We start from the raw sequence: 22,765 nt of genomic DNA, 5'->3' as shown, positions 1-22,765 counted from the left end.
CAGAGCCCAAGGAGCGCCAAGGAGGGCGGCAGGAAGCCGGCCGCTCCGCCTAGAGGGAGGCGGCCTCCTCCTCCTCTCCTCCTCCTCCTCCTCCTCGGGGTGGCCGCGGTGAGGCGTCCTGTATGTTAGCCGCTTTCCTTCAACCGCTTCGGGCGGAGGCCGAGCGACCAGACGGCTAGATCCAAGGAAGATGCAGCGTCGCTCGTGAAAAGCCATCAAGTACGTGGCTTCGGAGGGTGACTCGTTCAAAACTCGCTCTCTGCCGCCGCCAGAATAACGAAGGCCTTTCCTGAAAGGTGCTGCAAGGCTCTCCCAGGGCAAGCCCGTGCAGGGGGACCACAATGTAAACCTCTGGCTCGCGACCCACCGGTGGCGCTTGGCGCCTCTGAGCACAGTTCTACACTGTGGCGGCTGGCCCCTGTTTCCGGAAAGCAGGCAAGGCTCTTGCCCAGGGCAGCTTCTTGCCGGCATTGGGTTCCCCCGCGAAGTGTGGCGCTTTTGATGTTGACTGCAAACGCAGAGCGACTGCCGCCGATGTACACTTATGGATTTCAGTGTGTTTATTACACGGTATGAAGGATTATAGGATGGAATGACACTCTTTGTCATCTAGGTTCATGCAGTTTGTTACTTTTGTGCATTCTGACAAATTAGTCTGTGGAAATAAATGCCACAATAAAATAGTTTCAGGTCTGTTATTTCTGTTTTGCTGTGATTTATTAACAGTGCCCATCCTAAACAGCATTACATCCATCTAACTCCATTGAAGTCAATGGGTTTAGAAGAGTGTTTAGGATGGCACTGTAACATGGCACTGGAATTTGTTTTCCTTCCCTTATTCTGCACACAATAGATAATGCACTTTCAAAGTAGATTTTTCTGTTCTGCACAGGAAAATCCATCTGCCAAAGCACACTGAAAGTGCATTATCTTATGTGTGCGGAATAGACCCTTGTATTTTTTTAACACCTTTCCCTAGAAAAGCAGGAAAATATTACTCCACGCACCCGTCTATAAAGAAGGGCAAGACTGTACTGGATTTTTAGTAATTCTGCTTTTTTAAAAATTAAGGTTGTTTTTTTTAAGTGGGTCTTAGTATAAAGCCCTAATAAAATGGTTAGTATTTTATTCGTATTTTTACATGAATCTCCAGTTGAGAGGTTTTTGTGTAGCTCTGAGACCACTGATAATTTAAGCAATACTTGTGGTTTGGGGCTGTATTATAACTGTATGTATTGGGTTTTAATTGCATGTTAATTGTGTACTGATTGCAGCTTGTTTCTTATGATGTTTGTATCTTCATAGCATTTTCTGTTTTGTTAGTTGCCTTGCATTTGAGGTGATAAGGTGGGATATAAACACTTTAAAGAAATAAACATTAAGAGATAGGAAAGGAAGAAGGAAAGTAATAAAGAAAACAATGGATTTTTCTTGTTGTTGTTAGGTGCGAAGTCATGTCCGACCCATCTCGACCCCATGGACATGATCCTCCAGGCCTTCCTGTCCTCTACCATTCCCCCGGAGTCCATTTAAGTTTGCACCGACTGCTTCAGGCTATCCATCCAGCCAACTCATTCTCTGTCGTCCCCTTCTTCTTTTGCCCTCAATCGCTCCCAGCATTAGGCTCTTCTCTAAGGAGTCCTTGTTTCTCATGAGGTGGCCAAAGTATTTGAGTTTCATCTTCAGGATCTGGCCTTCTAAGGAGCAGTCCGGGCTGATCTCCTCTAGGACTGACCGGTTTGTTCGCCTTGCAGTCCAAGGGACTTGCAAGAGTCTTCTGCAGCACCAGAGTTCAAAAGCCTCAATTCTTTGACGCTCGGCCTTTCTTATGGTCCAACATTCACAGCCATACATTGCAACTGGGAATACCATAGCCTTGACTAGACGCACTTTTGTTGGCAGGGTGATGTCTCTGCTTTTTAGGATGCTGTCTAGATTTGCCATAGCCTACCTCCCCAGGAGCAAGCGTCTTTTAATTTCTTTGCTGCCGTCCCCATCTGCAGTGATCTGGGAGCCCAGGGAAATAAAATCTGTCACTATCTCCATTTCTTCCCCATCTATTTGCCAGGAATTGAGAGGGCCGGATGCCATGATCTTTGTTTTCTTGATGTTGAGTTTCAAGCCAACATTTGCACTCCTTCACCCACATCAACAGGCTCTTTAGTTCCTCTTCACTTTCTGCCATTAGAGTGGTATCATCTGCATATCTGAGGTTGTTGATATTTCTTCCTGCAATCTTGATCCCAATTTGTGACTCCTCTAACCCCGCCTTTCTCATGATGTGCTCCGCATACAAGTTAAATAGGCAAGGCGACAGTATGCAGCCTTGCCAAACTCCTTTCACAACTTGGAACCAATCAGTAATTCCATGTTCGGTTCTCACTGTTGCTTCTTGTCCTGCATATAGGTTTCTCAAGAGACAAATAAGATGCTCTGGTATTCCCATCTCTTTAAGAACTTGCCACAATTTGTTGTGTGTTTTTGTTTGTTTTGCTTAACATTTAACAAAGTTGAGCATAGCAGGGGTGAGGAGGTTTTCATATGTATGATACTTCTTAGACTCTCCCTGAATAAAACAGATATCCAAAACAGAAACAATAGATAATTAATTTTAAACTGTTGGATGTTACCCCCCTCCCACACTACAAATCAGTTCAATATGATTTTAGAGGTGGGGACATGACAGACAGAGCAGGGAGTTGGACATAGTCCTAAATTCAACTCCATCCTAGTTATTCTTTTTAAGAAATCTCAGCTCTGAGGTATATGTACAGCATAAAAATATCTGAAAATGAATCCTGCTGAGTTCAGTGGGACAAAAGTCAAGGAACTATGTAGATAGTTAGAAGGAGTAATGCAATAAAGTATAATATATTTTTGTGGCCCAGCTCCCACCTCTTGATAAACACTGACGATTGTCTTTATATTATGTAAAAAGAATTAGTTTGGGGAACTTAGAGCATGTTTTATGTTTTAACTGTTTTAATGATGTTGTTACCCCCCTCAGCTGTATTGGAAGGAAGGGTTAGTACAGTAAAAATTTATTTATTTATATTTATTTCTCCTACCATATATGGTGCCATCCTAAGCAGAGTTACATCCTTCTAAATCCACTGAAGTCAACCATCTAAGAAGAGTTCAGTTCAGTTTAGGATGGCAGTGTAGATTTCCCAGTAAGAAGAGGACATGGAGAGTGTATGGCATAGTGAGTTTTGAGTTTGTTTGTTTTTTGATAGTCCTTTGAATTACCAGATCTTCCAATGGATGAATACCATAAAACTCTGTAAAGCAATCACAATAGATTGTCTAGACTAAGACACCACAGGGACATGTAGGTGACATAAAATTATCTAATAAATAGAATGCTCTGATATAATACATATATTTAAATCCCATAGTGTTTAATGACCACAGAACAAAAAGGAGGAAATGCCAGGTGATAGGCTCCATCAGAAGGAATCAAAGAATTAAATTTAATTGGTGTGAACAGTAGTAGGTAAATTCTCTGATTTTCCCCTACGAAGCCCACACAGTAGAATACATAGGGACTTTGTACAATAATAGATCATGCAACTATCACCTGGCATTCTTTCCTTTTTATTGCTTTGCTGTATACAGCCCATTTTCTCTTCAGCCTTAGATTAATCACAAGGAAATGTCCATAAAGTTTAGACACATTTTCCTTAATATTTTTAACAAAGTTTTATAAAAGGTCTCTCTGAAAAAATTCAAAGCTTTCCTGCACATTCGGTATCGTGAAGTCTGCTGTATGGCAAAGTGCTAGAATTAATCGCAACTCATCAGCATGCCACGCCCCTTGAGCTGTCTTACATGTTTGTGGCTGCTTTTCATGCGTCTTACACTCTTCACTTCCGGAAAAGCGAGAAGAGAGAGCAACGCGCTTTAGGCTTGTTCCACTTTGGCATGCCTACCACTGTCAATCACTTTGGGCAATCAATCCACTTCCGGCACTTCCGATGATTGCCAATTTTTTTTTTTTTTTTGTAAATATACTTATTTGTTTAAACACTTATTCACATATTCATAGAGGCGCAGACAATCTTTGGGGGGGCATTTGTCAGGCACACAATGAGAATCTTGTGTTGGTAAGGCTGTGTTAAATCGTTAACTGTGTGAAATGGGAACCTGATTATAAAGTTCTTCTGTGTATCTGTAGGCTCACTGAGGCATGTGTCCGCCTATTCATTGTTCCAGGCAGTTCACCTTAATTTTTTCCCCCTCGTCCCCAGGAAGAAGATGCGGGTGCAAGGGCGGCATATTGAAGGTAGATGTAGTGCTTCTTCACCTCCATACATTTCTTTTGCTGGTGGCCTGCTGGTTGTCTGTCATGTGATAGCGTTGGTGAATCCAATTTTTTTTATTATTCCCCAACTAGCGCTTTAAAATGTCAGACGTAGCAAGCAGTTTGCTAGCCAGATGTGGGAGGTTGTTGACGCCATGTGGAGCAGCTGGAAGATAGCATCTTCACGGGGGTAAGCATGGCACTACATTTATGGCATGCAGAAAAGCCCTCAAAATCAAATCCAAAGCCAGACCCTCCCTAAACCCACTCAGCTGCTGAATATCTCTGTGTTAAAAAGACATGGTGCTAAGTCTTTTGGAAGGAAGAAAAACAGCAACATATAAAATTACCATATACTGAATCATTGATGGACACTGATCCATCTAAGCTTGATACTTTTTAAAATCAACATATGGTTAATAGAAGATACTTTTATCTGAGTGCAGCAGAATGGTCCCAGTGACTCATGGAACCCCATTCAGCCCTCTGAGACATCTAGGCATCCCAGCGACTCCCCCTAGTCTCCACCCAGCAATGCACCACTTTCATCGGTCACCCAAATCTCAGAGAGATTTTCTACTCTCACTTTTCCTTCTGTACACTGCCACCAATTAGCTAATGTAATTATTAGCTGCCGAGAGGCCCAGTGCCTTTCTAAGGCTCTTGTCTGGTGCTTGCATTTCCTGTTACCCAGACATTGGTGACTACAGGGATGGCATGCCACACTTGCACACTTCTGGGGAAATAACATCTTAACAACTGGCTCCCTTCCCTGGTGCCAGCTTTTAATGTGTTTGAACAGCAGAGGACTATGTGGTATAGAGGATAACTAAAAGCATTCAAAAAGGTAAATAATTTATTAAAAGTTTTAAAAGATCTCCATACATGCTTTCTGCACATCAACAGAATGAGCAAGGGTACAAAAGAAATGGGTAAATGTGCAATTCCCCTGTCCCTCACTCTGTACGTGCCCTAGCAGATCTTATTCTAGTGCATGTACTTTAACTTAGAAGTTACAGAGTTCTAAAAGCTTCCCATTAAATTGGGGTCTTTGTCTACCCAACCAACTCTTTGTCTGCTCCATGTGGCTATGGCAGCCATCAAACTGGAACTCTGGCGTGGCAAGTCCTCCAGCTGTAATCAGCCAGATGGCCCTGCAGAATGGAGCCTTCCCCTTTATGCCAAGGGGTTTTATAACTTTTCTTATCCCATCCACCTGTGGTTCAAAAAAGCCTTTAATGAAATCTCCAGGAAGATAAATTTTACCCTCTCATACCACCAAGTTTCCTCCTAGGTGTCAGATTCCACTAAGATGTGATTTGACCATTTTATTGTCTCTGGCCAGGATGGCCATTGGCATTTCTAAAGTTTTGATGGTTTTTACCTAATGAGGTTTAGGAATAACTGACTTTCCTTTTCCTACCTGACTTCAGTTACAAGAGGAAGAAGGATTAAAACTCATTGTGGGTGTTGTGTTCAGCCTAAACCCCAAAATAAAAGGCATTTATCCACACTGGGAAAAGAAATCTTAAGTCCCAATATGTAGTATGAAGGCATCTTATTCTGTAGCTTGTCTAATGTCAAAAATGATGATGCTGTCATCCGTTCAGTCATGTCTGACCCTCGGCGATTCTATAGGAAAGTCTTTGCCATGCGCCCCTGTCTCTGACTGCTTCAAAGAAGTCTGCGTCTAATTGGTGCTGTTAATTAAACGGACTGGGTTCATAGCTAAGCATTATAAGTAACAAGCACACTCAATAAAATTTGTAAATCTAATAGAACAGATACAGCATAAGCAGCTACTAAGTAAAACACAACTGCAGGTTCACTTAAATACTCTGAAATATATAATGACCCCTTGGTGGAGGTCCCTTGGTGTATGATGCCAAGAGCTCCATGATGGTACAAAAGTAGGATATAAAAATAGGATAATATTCTCCCTTAAAAATCATAATATAGATTCATCTTCATGACAGCAAAAGGGTTCCGAGCCCAATTGATGCAAAAACGACCAAGGAAACTAAAACAGTCCTTAATTGTAACCCACCTTATAGCAAGGCAAAGTAAAAACCCTATAAACTACATATGGTAATACAATGAGGGATTTAGCGCAAGACTTAACGTAGTCTTCTAAGGGAAGAAAAGCTCTCCTCCACTGTAATTTCGAAGCTGTAGTGCTTCAAAGCATGTGAAGCACTACAGCTTTAGGCTGAGCATTATATCAGGGAGATTTCTCTCAAAACCATATTCCCTGTTCAAAAAGACCTGCTTTGGAATAGATTGAGAAGGCAATTGAATGCTTGCTGGTTGTACCTTATGAAGTGCCAAAGCCAGAGAGACAGACACAGAGAGAACAAGATGTACTGTGCAGAGTGAGGGCTCTGAGGAAATGAGGTAGAGCTCACAGGCTGAAAAAATTATACCTGATAATTCCAGAGAAAGTCATTATAATTTATGTTTATCATCTGCCATAAAAACTAAGCTACTCCTCCTAATCTGTTAAATTCAAAACTATTTGCTCAGCTAGGACAAATTTTAGATAAAGGGGTGGGGCACAGTTTCTGTATGGATAAGAGAAAGAAACAGTAACTGCTAAAGGAGGGAACAGAAATAAACAATTAATGGGGGGTAGCTGATAAATAAGAGCCTCTTGTGGCGCAGAGTGGTAAGGCAGCCGCCTGAAAGCTTTGCCCATGAGGTTGGGAGTTCAATCCCAGCAGCCGGCTCAAGGTTGACTCAGCCTTCCATACTTCCGAGGTCGGTAAAATGAGTACCCAGCTTGCTGGGGGGTAAACGGTAATGACTGGGGAAGGCACTGGCAAACCACCCCGTATTGAGTCTGCCATGAAAACGCTAGAGGGCGTCACCCCAAGGGTCAGACATGACTCGGTGCTTGCACAGGGGATACCTTTACCTTTAGCTGATAAATAGCAATAGACATTCATCAAAAACCAGCATAATTTTTCTCCCTTTCTTGGATGCTATTTTATAGAGGTTGCTTTCTTTATTTTCTCTGTCCCATGCCCTCTAGAGTAAGTGTCCCCAACCCCCGGTCCGGAGACTGGTACCAGTCCGTGGATCAGTCGGTATTGGGCCGTGGCTCCTCCTCATCCTTCTCCTCGGGGGCTGCCCTGCCACTCTGCTGCTGGCACACCTTTGGTGCTCTCCAGCAGCCTCCATGGCTGTGGCTCCCCCTCGGCATGGCACTGCATAGCTGCTGCTGGCAGCGCCCCCCAGTGGGCGGCAGGAAGTCGGGGGCGCCAGCGGGAAAGCAAGTGGAGCAGGGGGTCAGGCGGCGGCGACGTCCCTCAGCAAAAGACTACCCCCCCCCCCGGGCCCCAGTAAAATTGTCAAGTGTTGACCAGTCCCCGGTGATAAAAAGGTTGGAGACCACTGAAGACATAGCTTCACCCTCTGCTTAAGAAGGCCCTAGGGCAATGCTAGGATCAGGATTAATACTCAAGTAGTATCTTGCCTGCAAGCTTCCCAATTTTCATCTGTGTGGTAAAGATATCTACTGAACCTGATTCTTAGGTTGCTTCTACACAGAACGTTTTGAGGGTTTGTTTGTGCCTGGTTTGGCACAATATGTTTGGAAAATTTGCAGTCAAAGCACCATTGAATGCGATGCAGACAGAAAGATGTACATTTTAAGGTCCCACTCACACTGGTGCTATTTTCCTTGCCTTAGATCCCTCACCACCAAAAGTATTTAATATTTTAACAATCTATGCTATAGTCTACTAGTTATTCTGAATCCCCAGCTTTCATTTTTAAAAAGTAAGACTTTGGCCCTTTTAATTGCAGAGATATAAGGGGAAAGGCACAAATGTCCATTCCACAGGAAAGGAAAAAAGCCCCTCCCCCTGGTACCTAGGGGCAGAGGCAAGTAAAATGTTAGTAAAACTTTAATGTGGATGCTGTTTTATCATTTATTTTTTTTGATTTTATCATTGTAAATGTCCCTGTGTTTGTGGCATCAACTAGTAGTATATATGTATACATTTGTAACCATGTAGAAGCAGCTCTATTTTCATTTTTATAAATGGTACAATATTCACTGAACTGGAGCCTGTGAGTCTATGAAGGAATTCTGGGTATCTGCAAGTCCTTTGAAAGGGCAAAAGTTGAACCATCTTTTACCCATCCAGCTAACATAAAGGTGGTATCCTCTCAGTTTTCTACGGATGAGAACTGCATGGAGACAGCTGTATGAAGCACAAAACCTGATGGGCATTGCTAGATGGAATGAAAGATAGAATACGTTTCCCCCTACCCACAACTCATAGAGTTTCAGCTGATTTTGTGTGATATTTAAATTCCTTTTTTCCTTATGGCTGAAAGCATCATACATTTCACAGCTGAAATATTACAATCTAAAACCAGTAGAATATAACCAGATATTACCTCCTCTTCCCCGAAAGATGCCTGCCATTTTATACCCCATTTAAAGCCCTGGCAAATAGAATGGCTTTGCAGTGTTGTGAACATTTCTAAGGACAGCCACATTCCCATTACTTCCTCAGGAAGCCTGTTCCTCAGTATAGGAGCCATGTGGTAGGTGCCACACAGATTGCTGTGTATGCGGTTGAGCTGAGAATGGGATAAGGGATCCTAAAGCTAGCATCAGGGACGAATGATTACTATTGGATGGCACACAGAATCCAGCTGACCATTGGTTGTTATCATTGTCCAATCAGGGGGCTCCGCATAGGGCCAATCACAGGCCTTGGCGGGAACCTCTGAACTGTATATAAGTTTGGGTGGTGGGCTATTAAGTCAGTTCAGTTGTGTGTGATCAATAAAGAGCTGATGTTTTGGCACACAAGCAACTTCGTGCCTTATTGAACCAACAGTTCAGTGTTGTTTTGTTGTTGCCAGCCATTCAGTCATGTCCAACTCTTGGTAATCCCATGGCACAACTGTTGCCACAATCCCCAATCCCGTACCACCTTCCTCAGCCATGTAATGTTCTGGCCGGTGTCCACCCCGATCATGTCCAAACATCGTGCCTAGACAGATAACTAGACAGATGGAAGGTCAGAGAAGACAGGCAGTGCAGGGGTCCCCTTACCTAGCCTTTATAGCACTGTTTGCAAAAAGCACCAGGTGGCTTGCAGTTTGGTGAAGTCTACCAGTGCTGGTTGTATGTCAACCAAAGACCCTCTTTCTGCTGATAATAGGCATAGCAAGCCTTGTTTCACAATAGAGAGGATGAGCGTTAATCTCAAAGCCAACATTTTTCTTAACATGCCTATTGGTACATTCAATAGTTAAATTCAGAGTGTTGATAGGGGTGATGTGGAAATCCTCCCTTGGCTCTAAAAACTTTTTCATAGGAACACAGGGAATGTCTTGTTAGAGCAGACAGTTTCAAGAGCCATTAATAAATAAAGTTGTTCATTGCTGTGGACTTTGGAAGAATCTTATAACATTTGAGAGATAGTTAAGTTCTGTATCAAATCAGTATGGAAAAGCACACTTGAAATCAGGTTCAAATGCTTTTCAGGGCAAAGCTAATCCGTTATTAGTGATTCCTCAGGGCTTCCTTTGGTTGTATAAAGTTGTTGCATGTTGGAGACATTCTAAAAAGAATGTAACTAAATTATCATTAAAAGGGAGGGTCTTTCTGTTTCCATACAAAACAAGTGAAAGAATTGGGATGGGTTTGTCTGATGAAAATTATATGTGCACACACAAGAACACAATAACCAAGCTGTTTTCCCCCTTGAGAGACAAAAGGCATCGATCACTGTATTTTTCCCCACAGGAGATAAATGTGGCTAGGCAACATTTCAAACAGAAAAGGGTCTGAGAGAGAAAGGGCTGCATAATTCCCCTTCTCTCCCTAAAGCCCTAGCAGCTGTTTCACCTGATAAATGATCACAGATCTACACCTAACGCTTAGCGAACTGCTTAAAAAGCAGAGTGTCTACACTTAACCAGCAGGAGTACAAGAATTTGTCTGACGTATTCACTTGAGGAGAATAATTGATAAGAACTTTGGTCTAGCTGTTGCACCTGACTGCTTTAGGCTTCTGGATATGCGTTATAAAGGTTCTGAGTAACAGCCATCCAGTGTTACCTACAAATAAAGTGTCCCCAACAAGCACATGTTTGAATATACCCTTTATAATTTGTCCTGTAGCAAAATGGGGCTCCCACGCCACCCCCCACAATAACACACCAGCAATGAAGACTGACATCACGGGGTACATTTTAACTGGGCATGCCTAAGTCTGTGCTCATGTTTATGATATTTTAACTCCTCACAATCTGACTGATAGTTGCAACACCCCTTTGGCAAAACATCCCCATGATGCTACATCTTTCAGTTCTCACCTTCTGACTCATGCCATCTCTTAGACCTCAGTACCCAGAGCCATTGCCTGTGCCTGCCTCACCTTCTCTTGGTGAACTCTGTTACCCTCAGTGTAGGGTCACCAGGTCCCCACTGGACACCGGCAGGAGATTGGGGGGGGGGTAGGGCTGTCAGATCCAGGACGGGAACTCCTGGACTTGGGGGAGGTGGACCTTGGGGAGGTCAGGGACCTCAGTGGGGCACAATGCATAGAGTCCACATTCCAAAGCACCCATGCTCTCCAGGGGAAGTGATTTCTATATAATGGAGATGAGCTGTAATTCCAGTGGATCCCCAGGTCCCACCTGGAGGCTGGCATTCCTATCTCAATTACTAGTGTGCCTTGCTTTTCCCAAGGCTTTTCCTGTACCTGCTGCCTGCAGTCCCACTGCCAGTGGACAAGGATTGCTGTGCAGGTGTTGGCCTGCTCCTCCAAAATACGCAGCCTTCTGGACTCCTGTAGTCTCCCATCCACCCATCAGCTTGCTGCCTCTTTTTAAATTTGCAACAAGCTAATGCTGGTTCCATCCCCCAACCTCTTTTCCTTGCTTTGGACAGCCCAGCAATATTGTCTTCCATTGGGCCCTGACACCACGCAGATCTTGTGGGAGTGTTGCAACAGCGACCGTCCCCTTGGGCACAGAAAAGTCATTAGCAGTTCTTTGGAAACTGGTCAAAAAAATAAATTAGAACAAAATCAGAAATGAGCACAGCTGTAGTTGTGGGAAAAGTCTGCAAAATTGTACCTGCACCATCAAACTGTGTTTTGTCGTGCAGATTATAGACTATTTATCCAAATAAACTTCAAATATGTTTCAGTTTGAAGAAGATCCTGCAAATTCTGATTCAAGTCAATCCTGATTCAAAGGCAATACCGCAATTCACACATAAGGGATAAGGTGTATAAGTAGAGAGGAGACACTGAGGGATTCTGTTTATTGCTTTGAAAAAAAAAAAACGGAAAATATGCAGCTCAGCACTGGAGTAAGAAAAAAAAATATGTTTACAAATTAATTATTTGTACAATTAATTTAAAGGAATGACAGCTCAGACGTGCAATGAAGAATTGCCTAACCGCTAAAGAATGCTTGCAAATTAAGTTTTAAAAACCCATTTAATGACCTGGATGATACTTTCCAATAGCTTCCTGTGATCCTCACACAACCCACATTTGACACGGCACTGAAAAGCTGACATGGAGAATCAAACCTTCCCAGTGAAAACATGGTCATATGATTGTGGGGCAAATACATTATCTTCTCCTTAAAAGCACTTCAGAAAAGACCCATTAATGCATCCATGTAGAATACTGTTATGTCACAGCTGGGGTTTTCCAGGCAAGTGGCTAAGTGGATGTGGTTTGCCATTGCCTTCATCTATGAAGTCTTCTTTGGTGGTCTCCCATCCAAGCACTGTCCCTGATTGGCTTCTGAGATCTGACAAGATTGGGCTATACTATACATTCCACATCCTAGCCATTCTTAATAAATGAGAAATAAAATAGCTCTGAATTATGTTGTAGGTCAGTTATGTGGAAAGGCCAGAGTATATCTCTCCATCACTGACCCCATAAATTCATTCCTTCTCTTCCAGTTATGTGTCATCTCATCTGCCATTTCCCTCTGGACCTTCCTTTACCCTTGCAGCTTTTGTTTTTTTCCATTCTCTTTACTCTCTACAATTTTCATTTTTTCATTGTTTTGTTTTTCCCTCCTTCCCTCCCATCTACCCATTTTCCCACTGTGCTTGCCTGTCCATTCTTTTTCTCTAACCCACTTCCAGTGTTGAAGTGAAACTGCATTGGTCATCTTGGATTACCACTGTTGCCTAGGCAATCCAAAATGGCTGCCAAGCTCTCATGATGAAATCCTGTGAGATTTGAGCATTTTAATGTTGTACATTTCTTTTTATTGTTTTACAGCATATTTTTTCTGCAAACCTGGGCTTCCTCCCATATTTGTAAATATAACTTCCTCTTTAATTCATGGCCCTGATCTATAGATTTAACATGCAGAATTAGATATAATAATCAAAGTAGCTAACAGAACTAACTCTGAATAAAGTGATTTAATATTAGCAAATATTCTATGAGGGAATGAGAGAGCACTTTTGGATTCCAGGATATAAGTCATACATTTAGTACACTCAGAACTTATTTAGACATGTATACAATACCCCAGAGCCATATAAATTTATTATAGCAGTGGCGTAATGTTAAGCAATGAAGTGCATGACTCAGGAATCAACTAAATTAATTTGTGGTCTCAAATACCAGCAAAGGCAAAGGATATTTGAATCTGCAGGAAGCCATCCTGCTTTTGCATCGACAACCTGAAAGTCATGTTTAAGAATAAAAATTATTAGAGATCTCAATATTGGAGGGGATCCTCTGATGGATTAGTGGGAGAGCTGCCCTGGCCTCAACCATATGCCTGGCGGAAGAGCTCCATCTTGCAGGCCCTGCGGAAAGCTGGTAGATCCCGCAGGGCCCTTAGCTCTTCTGGGAGCTCATTCCACCAGGTTGGGGCCAGGACTGAAAAGCCCCGGGTCGAGGCCAGGCGAACATCCCGTGGGCCCGGGACAACTAGAGCTCAAAAGGCTCAAGCGGCATCTTTGCCTCCTTTGCAGGCAATTCTGTGTCTGCCTGAGGCAAGTTTCTTTTTCAGTTTGTCAATGGAGCTACACTGAAGTGTACAAATTAGTTCTGTAAACCAGTGGTCCCCAACCTTTTAATCACTGGGGACCAGTCAAGGCTTGACAATTTTACTGAAGCCCGGGGGGGGGCAGTCTTTTGCCGAGGGACGCTGCCGCCTGAACCCCTGCTCCACTTGCTTTTCCCGCGGGCACCCCTGACTTCCCACTGCTCACTGGGGGGCACTGCCAGCAGCAGCTTCACAGTGCCATGCCGAGGGGGAGCCCCAGCCATGGCGGCCGCTGGAGAGCACCAAAGGTGAACCGGCAGCAGAGTAGCAGGGCAGTCCCCGAGGCAGCAGCCAGGGAGGAGGACGTGGGGGAGCCGCAGCCCAGTACCAACTGATCCACTGACTGGCCCCGGTCTCTGGACCAGGGGTTGGGGACCACTGCTGTAAACAATGCTTGTGTACCTATAAGGCAGGCTTCCTGTATCTCTGCTCTGGCTTGTTGGCTGCAGTTACCATGCTCTAGGCTTCATTGCTTCTTTTGCCATCAAGTCACAGCTGACTTGATGGCATAAGGTTTGCAAGGCAAGAAACCTCAGAGGTGGTTTGCCATTGCCTGTTTCTGAAAGTGGCCTTGGCATTCTCCCTGGTGGTCTCCCATACAAATACTGACCTTCACAAACCATGATTAGCATCCAAGATCTGATGAGATCGTACAGCCTGGGCTATCCAGGTTGAGACCTTGTAGAATACCTGTAATCTACAAATTATTCTGTGGTTGTAATTTCTTAGTTGGACTCCAGAAAAGTTCAGACCTCATGTTATCTTTGTGTGAAGCCAATTGTTCACACGGACCGTGAAACTGATCACAGATGGTTGCTTTCTGGGTGATGATTTAAAGCTGAAGTTAAACATTAAATAATTAAGAGTTTGACAGAAACATTACTTACTATGATGCACATATAGACAGTTCTTTCTTCCCAGTAACCACTGTTAAAGGAAATGTGATAGGTTTTTAAAAGGGTAAAGGGGGAGTGTCCCCCGGAGATGATACAGGGATGAGTAGCATAGGCCAGAGGTTCCCGCAAGGCTCAAACGTATCTATCATTGTCTTTTCTGACACCCACCAACGGTTTCCAAAAGTGTGCAGGGCCCGGTGGGACTTTTGCTCAACAGGGTTTCTGACTGGCTATGCAGGTTTTTTGGGGTTGCTTCGGCGGAAGCTGCCTTTACAACGTAAGAATCTTCATTGCATCACTAAACGAAAGCTGTACGCAGGCAAGAAAATGTTTTTCAACAATATGTTCATTTTAAGAGGCCTCCTAATAAGCACAGCTGTGGCCTGAAATATGTCAGAGCTACTATTAGGTGCATAACTTCAGTCCCTGACGTTTCATGGCTGTGTCCATCACTCTATATCAGAATTCCAAAGGTACCCACAGGCTCAAACACATTGGGGACACCTGCCAGAGGCAATTATGCCTATTTCTTAACACATGTCACTCTCGCAAACAAACCCTTCATTGTTTGCCTCCAAGCATCTTGTCATGATAGGGGAAAGCAAGGTCAGGAACACGTTGAAAATGCTTATCGAAAATGAATTTGTATCAACACTGCATTTCCCCCCACTGACCCCATTCTCTTTCTTGTAACTGTCCTAGGAATCCTTTACCACTTACCATCTTTCTTGAACTGTGGGACCCAGAACTGAATATAGTGCTTCTCATGGAAGTGTTTTCCATACGTGATTTCTTCAGGGATGTTCCAGTTAATACAGTTTAAACTGATACCAAATTTTTAAAACTCACAGCATTATACTAGTCATTAATAGCTGGTTATTGACTCAAAATCATTCAATTTCCTTAAAAGCCTTTTTGCCCAGTCAGGTTTCCCTTTACACGCATAATTTTGTTAGAGATCACAATATTGAAACTAATTTTGTCATCACATAGCTAGTAGCAGTGTTATGTTCGTTTGGAATTTGTAGTACATCCTGTACTACACATGTAGCCTCTCCTAGCTTTGAATGAGAATCACCATACCTCTTCATTACCAACTCCCATGAAAGGCTGCCCTGTTTATTCTGTGACAGCTAAGTTGCACACTGTGATGGGCCTGCGGGTTACTATAGGTCAGCCAACAGAGAACAAGAAACCTCTGAATCCTGTGCAGAATGGCAGGAAAGGCTTTCTTCAGTTTCTAATGCTCAGTCTTTGACTAGATAAACATAATGATCCATCCTCAAACATCTGAGAAGCCCTGCAATGAGCTTAAAGCTAGTATAGAGTTTTCATTATTTGTTGACTGGGACATCAAGATGGCAAAGTCATATTTACAATAACCATGCCTTATCAACTCAGAACCTTGAAGAATTAAACAATTTAGTCCAACTGATGTTAAATCTATCTATCACATACAAAGTATGGAAGAGAGCAGTTGAGCTAAAGCTTTATTATAGGGAAAAAACCAAAAGGATGACTGATGGGTGACTCGTATATTTACTGACAGGAAGGTTGCAGTCTTGCTTCACTCATTCCCTGGGCAGAAATGACTGTGCATAAAAGATCCAAAAGGAAAGCCAGGAGGCTGAGAATCCTTAATAAGAAAACGCTACAAACTCATACCCACAGTACCAACTTTAGGAAAAGGACTAGTAGTATGCTTCTCGGCATACTACTGCAGTCATCCAAGAGGATGTCCAGGCTCCATGCTGAGAATGTAAGTAGCTGGTTGCGATTAAATGAGAGAGCTGCACTGGCACTTGTGTTTCTTCCCTGAATTAAGCCATAATTTATTTGTACCAGTCAGAGCCTACTCCAGGCCTTCCTGTCCTCTACCATTCCCCGGAGTCCATTTAAGTTTGCACCTACTGCTTCCGTAACCCCATCCAGCCACCTCATTCTCTGTCGAACCCTTCTTCTTTTGCCCTCAGTCACTCCCAGCATTAGGCTCTTCTCCAAAGAGTCCTTCCTTCTCATGAGGTGGCCAAAGTATTTGGGTTTCATCTTCAGGATCTGGCCTTCTAAGGAGCAGGCAGGGCTGATCTCCTCTAGGACTGACCGGTTTGTTTGCCTTGCAGTCCAAGGGACTCGCAAGAGTCTTCTCCAGCACCAGAGTTCGAAAGCCTCAATTCTTGCTCATAGGGGAAAGGATTTGGTAAATGCTTTATCCTCCGGTCCAGTGATAATAACATGTCTTCCAGGCAAGGAGGTCCAGAACTGCAGATTCTGCCACAAGCTTCTTACACATGATAAAAAGCAGCAGATCACTAGATTAATACTTATGTTCTGTGCTTAGTACGCATAATTTATACAGCTAAGCATAACAACTTCTAAGGAGTTTCTACTAGGGTAATTTTGGCCAAACATCTGCATCAGAGTTCTTCGACATAATGCATTTTCATGATCTTTAAGAAGGATAAGATAGAACGCAACAACTACTGCTTTGCAAATAATTGCAGAAATAAAACACAAACGCACTAACAAAAGCAATTTATAATTTTTTCCAGTGCAAACTAAAATTGCATGGTTTCATAATAGAATAAACCTGTGTAACAGAAAAAGTGAATTTTCTTTTCCATATGCAAGCATGAGTTCATGTTTCATAAAAATCTTCAGGTTCTTTATCATTTTACTGTCTTGCTCAGATTGGAAAATCCAATGCCTACACAAGTCATTAAGATTTTTTCACCACCTTTACGCTCTTCATTAGATGGTTTCGTTTCGATTTTAAACATAACCTGGAAATAGCTTCTCAAATGTCGCAGAAACTCAATTCTAGAAGAAGAAGAAAAATGCAAAAATAAGTATAGATACAAATATCTCAATAAGTACCTATAATTCCATTTGAACCACAGCTGGGTTCTAGCAGGAATCAGTATACACTAAAAGAAAATCAACCTGTTTATATATGGAAATTTAATCTTATGCTTTGCCCAAGTGGGAAAATAACACCTCCTTACAAAAGATCACAATTAAAAAACATTGTTTAGAGACTCAAGGGCTGCAAAACATTTACAAACAAATATCTAAAGGATTACTTCAGAATCCAAGTGGCATCTTGCACCACAAATTCAATATGCCTGTTGAATACATCTGTTTTTCATCAGCACACAACACACAAAAATTGTACCAAAAGAAAAACTAATGCTAATACTTTACCACACGGTTATGTAGCAGAGGCAAAAAGTGGATGTTGTTTTTATGGCATCATCTTAGTAGGAACTGCCACCAGAAGACCACATACCAAGGCTGCCCACGGCTGTAGACAAACCCAGTGAGCTGCAGGTGGATACCAGATCTCCCCTGGAAACTATCAAAGCAGCCAATGCAATGGACAACTCAAGGATTCCCAGAAGATCACACTGCATATTTTCCTGAAGATGAAATGAGGTCCCAGAACACTCTTCAGCTTTGGGTACCATAACTTGCCTACCAGAGCACTCGCTCGATTACTTTGTTTCATTCTCCACCCCACCCCCACCCCCCATGGAAAAGGGATTTTCAGGACCATATACAAATTACAATTTATTCTATCCTAATTTGTAGTGAGAAACAGTTTGTTCTTGCTCAAAATTAGCTCTCTGTTAAGACTGATACCTTGTCTGGTTGTGGGGCTAATCTCGGCTTCCAGATAACATCAGTGCTGGCCTGGGGCTGGCCCAGCTGAGATCCTCAGTTGACCTGTGGCAAAGGAACATGCATTCTTTCCACATTCCCTTCTGTGTCACGGGCGCCATTGGGGCCTATGTCGGGCTAGGCCTGCCTGGAATGGAAGAGTTGGGCTGTCCAGGCCCAGCTTCTCCTCCCACCCTGGGCTGACTATGGTGTCCTGGAAGGGACACAAAATGCTCTAGATGGCTCTGTGGTTCTATGCAGCACCACCAAGCCACCTGGGGCATTTTTGTTTGTTTGTTTATGAATGTGGTATTGCTTCTGTGTTCCTAAGCAGCAGCAACAACAAAATGGCTCCTTTCCCTGTGCAGTGGAAATTTTCCATCCCAGTTGCCTCATATGGAAGCAGAAATCTAGGGCAGACTGGGTGCACCAGCAAGAATGTTCCCCTGTAGGGTTGCAGGAAGCAGTGGGGCAAATTGCCCCACTGTAAACACCTGGTGGCAGCCCAGCATGGTGCCACCAGTGAAGAATAGGTCAGACTGACTTATCCAGAAAGTTTCAGAAGACTTGTAAGTAGTGGTTCCCTACTGCTACACTATTTATAGCATGTACGTGGAAGCAGACAGAACTAGTTAGATTGCAGCAAAATTATTGGGGGGTGGGGAGAACCAAAGATGAACATGTTTAATCATCCTGTTCTTCATCACATTTAGTTTTTCTACAAGGCCATTTGAACCTATTAAATGGAGACTCTTTTCTACCTGCATGAATTACCCTTCTACAACACCTCAACCCAGTGATGTTGCAGTCTGAGTGTCTTGTGAAACGGAAGGGGAAAGTATTACAGATGTCTTTAACAGGACAGCTGACTGTGTCACTTTGTCCCCATTCTTGTTGGTAGGAAGGAGATGGTAGCAATAATAGTACCTGTTCAGACTGACCCAAAAGGCAGGAACAGAGCCATTGCTCATCACAGTCCTATTTGAGGTCTTAGAGTGCTTCTGGCAGCAGAGGATTAATCCTACAGCCAGAGCAGATGTCAATGGTTCAGGGTGTCCCTGACCAAAGAACAGCTCACATGATCATGGGAGTAATGCAACCTGCTGCTCCAAGATTTCAGCACCTACTGTTATGGAACAAAACCCCCACTACTGGGTGCATCCTTCTTGCCACAGTAACTGCTGTCATCCTGGGAGACAACTATACAACTTCTGACCACCATTCTGCATTCATTCTGGCATGCTAAATTGCACAAAATTGTTCATGCACGAGGCATGCTTACTCAAGCACACAAATTATAATAGCACACAGATTTCCAAGCACTCATGACACCCACTCCAGCATCTCACAATTCCTCTGCAGGATGTGCCCCACTCCACAATCTGCAAAGTTAAATTGTAAGGCTTTCACTAAGATATGCTTTTCTTCTATAATCTTCTATTATAAATTTTAGAAGCCTTCAATGAAACCCAGTCATCTCTTTGGACTTAGACCCAGAGAGCTTGTGAAAGAGTACCAAGCAGTGTGATTACACAATTAGCATTCACATGGTGCTGACAAATTAAAATCTGGCAGCTACACTTACCAAAAGCAATTGTATGTTGCTGGATGATTTAATCAGACATCACTGTACCATCTGGATGGAGGTTTATATAATTCTCTTGTTCTCCTCACACCCACACAGGTTATGAATATCCTGCATTCTTTCCCCCCCCCCTCAAAAAAAAATTGAAGTGAGGACAGCAAGGACAGATTGGACAGCAATCCAGGTTCACTAGTCCGGGGATCTGTCTGTCAACATCCCAACCTCTTCACAACTCAAGACAGTCCTTTGGAAAGCTGTCCGGAAACATCAGTTGGTCCAAACTGCAGCAGGGTCAAGACTTGGGGATCTTATCACCCTTGTGCTGAAAAATCTCACTGGCCAAATTTTTAATTGTTCGTTCTTCCCTTTAAATCCCTAAATGGATAGGGAGACTCAAAGGTCTGTTTCCTCCCATGTTGTCCTGTCCACTAGCTAAGATCTTCCTCCCAAGCTCTGCTCTCTGCATACCTGCCTTCAATGGGGAGGTGGGTGGCAATCAGAGATAGGGCTTTTTTTTCCAATGGTGGCACCTCCTATGTGCAATGCCATTCCATTGATGCTTGCTTGAGACTTGCGTGTCTCTCTTTTAGGCATCAGGGCACAACATTTTTTACCCAGCTGATTAATTAAGGGGCTGATCTTTTAAAATTGTATTGACAGCCTCCTCACCACCTGAGGACTTCATGAGACTCTTGGAAAGCTGTTTTATGTGTTTATTTTATACCCAGCCTTTCTTCCCAATGGGGACTTAAACTGTCTCACAACGTTCTCTCTCCTCCATTGTATGTTCAAAACACACCCGTGAGGTAGGCGAGGCCGACCGGTATCATGGCATAGTGAGGGTTTGAATTTAAGTGCCATGGGTTGAGAAAGCTACTCTAACCACTACGCCACACTGACTCTCTGCATGCTCCTTAAATGTCTGACTGAGGGGAGGCGTTATGCTGGATTTTAAATAGTTTATTAAGTACAAATTACTTTTATGGTTGCTTTTATTACCTTTCAGTCTGCAAATTGCCTTGAACAGGTTCTCTCAGGTGTCATAGAAACGTTCTAAGTAAGTCAATATATCTCCTGCAACCTTGCAGCAATGAAGGCTTATACGCCAGACGCAACTTTATTATTATCATCATCTTTTTTTCTTTTGTCTGCTGGTGGGAGAGATATGCTTGGGAAGAACAGAGTGGGGGAAGAAATGGTGTCATGATTCATGGTATGTGGGGTAGGGGGGGGATACAGCAGTGGAAGAACAGCAGGTCAGGTAAAGAATGGAACAACAGACAACGAGGTTCCGTTGCCCCATCTGACTCTTCTTTAAGCCAAAGTGATGCTGGTAACCATATCAACAATCCAGCTAAATACTTGATAAGTCACAAGAAAAACAGCCCCCCCCCCCCCCGGATTTAATCCTGAATGAAGGGGCTGACTTGGTATGCATCACTGAAACTTGGCCAGTAGAGGGGTTAATCTCTCTCAGTTGTGTCCTCCAGGATACTCAGTGCTACCTCGGCATTAGTCTGGTGGGTGCAAAAGTGGTCTATAAAATTCTATCTTCCTAGAATGTGTCCAGGATGTTGCCAGTTTTGAGTCTGTGTGTCTGAAGTTGGGGCTGAGATTGCCCGAGCAGGGGTTGGTTATATGGTATACAGGTTAAAAAAACATATAAACCAGGTAGGTTTTTCTTTTTATAATGCAGAGGTTTATATTCATGTTCCCACAATGATTAATCTTTACAAGGTTTGGTTTTAGCTTTAAATTCTCTCTTAAGAGATTGTTCTTCTAAACGGAAGTTTCCAGTTGAAAACAATTTGAGTACATATTCATAACATTGGTCAAGTATATTCTTGTTATGCATTTATTGATTTTTTTGAACAATCACTAATTATACTTTTGTATATTTGTATATTAAATCTGATAGACTGCCTGAAGAACTATGTACAGAGGTTCGCAACACTGTACAAGAGGTAGCAACTAAAACAATCCCAAAGAAAAAGAAATGCAAGAAAGCAAAATGGCTGTCTGAGGAAGCTTTACAAATAGCTAAGGAGAGAAGGGAAGTGAAAGGCAAGGGAGAAAGAGAAAGATACACCCAACTGAATGCTGAAATCCAGAGAATAGCTAGAAGAGATAAGAATGCCTTCTTAAATGAACAGTGCAAACAAATAGAAGAAAACAATAGAATAGGGAGGACCAGAGATCAAGAAAATTGGAGATATGAAGAGAACGTTTTATGCAAAGATGGGTATGATAAAGGACCAAAATGGTAGGACAGAAGCAGAAAAGATTTTTAAAAGGTGGCAAAATTATACAGAAGAACTATACAAGAGTGAGCTTAACATTCCTGATAACTACGATGGGGTAGTCACTGACCTGGAGCCAGACATCCTGGAATGTGAAGTCAAATGGGCCTTAGGAAGTCTGAGCAACAATAAAGCTAGTGGAGGTGAAAGCATTCCAGTTGAACTATTCAAAATCTTAAATCTGCTGGAGACAAGACATGCGTCTCTCTTCTCCACTCTCTGAACCTTTGAGGCTTACCATGCAAGGTTGTTGTGCAGATGAAACTGTTTAAGTTGTGGGGGTTCTTTTGCCTCCTGTTTCATCTGCACAACAACTCTGTGCAGTAGGGCCTCAAGTGTTTCATCTTCACAACAACAGGGTTGAGGCCTCCTTGTGGGAAGCCTCAAATATGTCTTTTGCACAACAGCCCTGTCCACCCTCCAAAGCAGCCATTTCTGCCTAGAGAGCTGATCTTTATAGTCTGGAGATGAACTGTAATTCCAGGAGCTCTCCAGGCCCCACCTGGAGGTTGGTACCCCTGGGTTGGAAATATTCCTTGAAGTTTGGAGGTGGGGCCTCAAAACAGTACAACATCTCAGAGTCCATCCTCCAAAGCAGCAATTTTTGCCTACAGAGCTGATCTTTATAGTCTGGAGATGAACACCAATAGTAGAGACAATGCCAGAGGCTTCCTTTACCAGCAAGAGTTTGTATTTTTGGTGCAAACAGACAGACAGACCAACTGGATAGTAGAGACGGTGGTAGAGGCTTGTAGGCTAAGGATGAGGTGGGCAGGTTTTTATTTTACCTTAGTTTTATAATATAATTTTAGCAGATATATTTAAATGCTTAGCCACCTTGGTGACTCTTGTAAGAGTAGAAAAGCAGGATATACTTTTGAAGATAAACAAACATCATATTTTTGGGAGGGGGAAGTTAGCTAAAATAAGATGCACACAGTAAAGAGGATGGGCACAATCA

At 42.9% G+C, this 22,765-nt stretch overlaps 1 protein-coding gene and 1 long non-coding RNA gene across 2 annotated transcripts in view; one reads left to right on the top strand and one right to left on the bottom strand.

The window, feature by feature from the left end:
• The first annotated feature begins 13 nt into the window (after nt 1-13).
• Nucleotides 14-9,067, top strand: LOC143841133 (uncharacterized). The gene is made up of 3 exons (XR_013232574.1): nt 14-570; nt 4,251-4,285; nt 4,397-9,067. It is a non-coding gene; the product is annotated as an uncharacterized LOC143841133 (long non-coding RNA).
• Nucleotides 9,068-16,779: 7,712 nt separating this feature from the next.
• RCL1 (RNA terminal phosphate cyclase like 1) overlaps nt 16,780-22,765 on the bottom strand; it is a 32,846-nt gene continuing 26,860 nt past the window's right edge. The window contains exon 9 of the mRNA XM_077344939.1: nt 16,780-17,079. Within this exon, the coding sequence (XP_077201054.1) occupies nt 16,929-17,079 (151 nt within the window). The 3' untranslated portion in view covers nt 16,780-16,928. The remainder of the gene's footprint in view (nt 17,080-22,765) is intronic.

Source organism: Paroedura picta, chromosome 7, assembly GCF_049243985.1.
Source record: "Paroedura picta isolate Pp20150507F chromosome 7, Ppicta_v3.0, whole genome shotgun sequence".
NCBI lineage: Eukaryota > Metazoa > Chordata > Lepidosauria > Squamata > Gekkonidae > Paroedura > Paroedura picta.
Note: the sequence above shows the minus strand (reverse complement) of the source record. Positions and strands in the feature narration are given on the sequence as shown.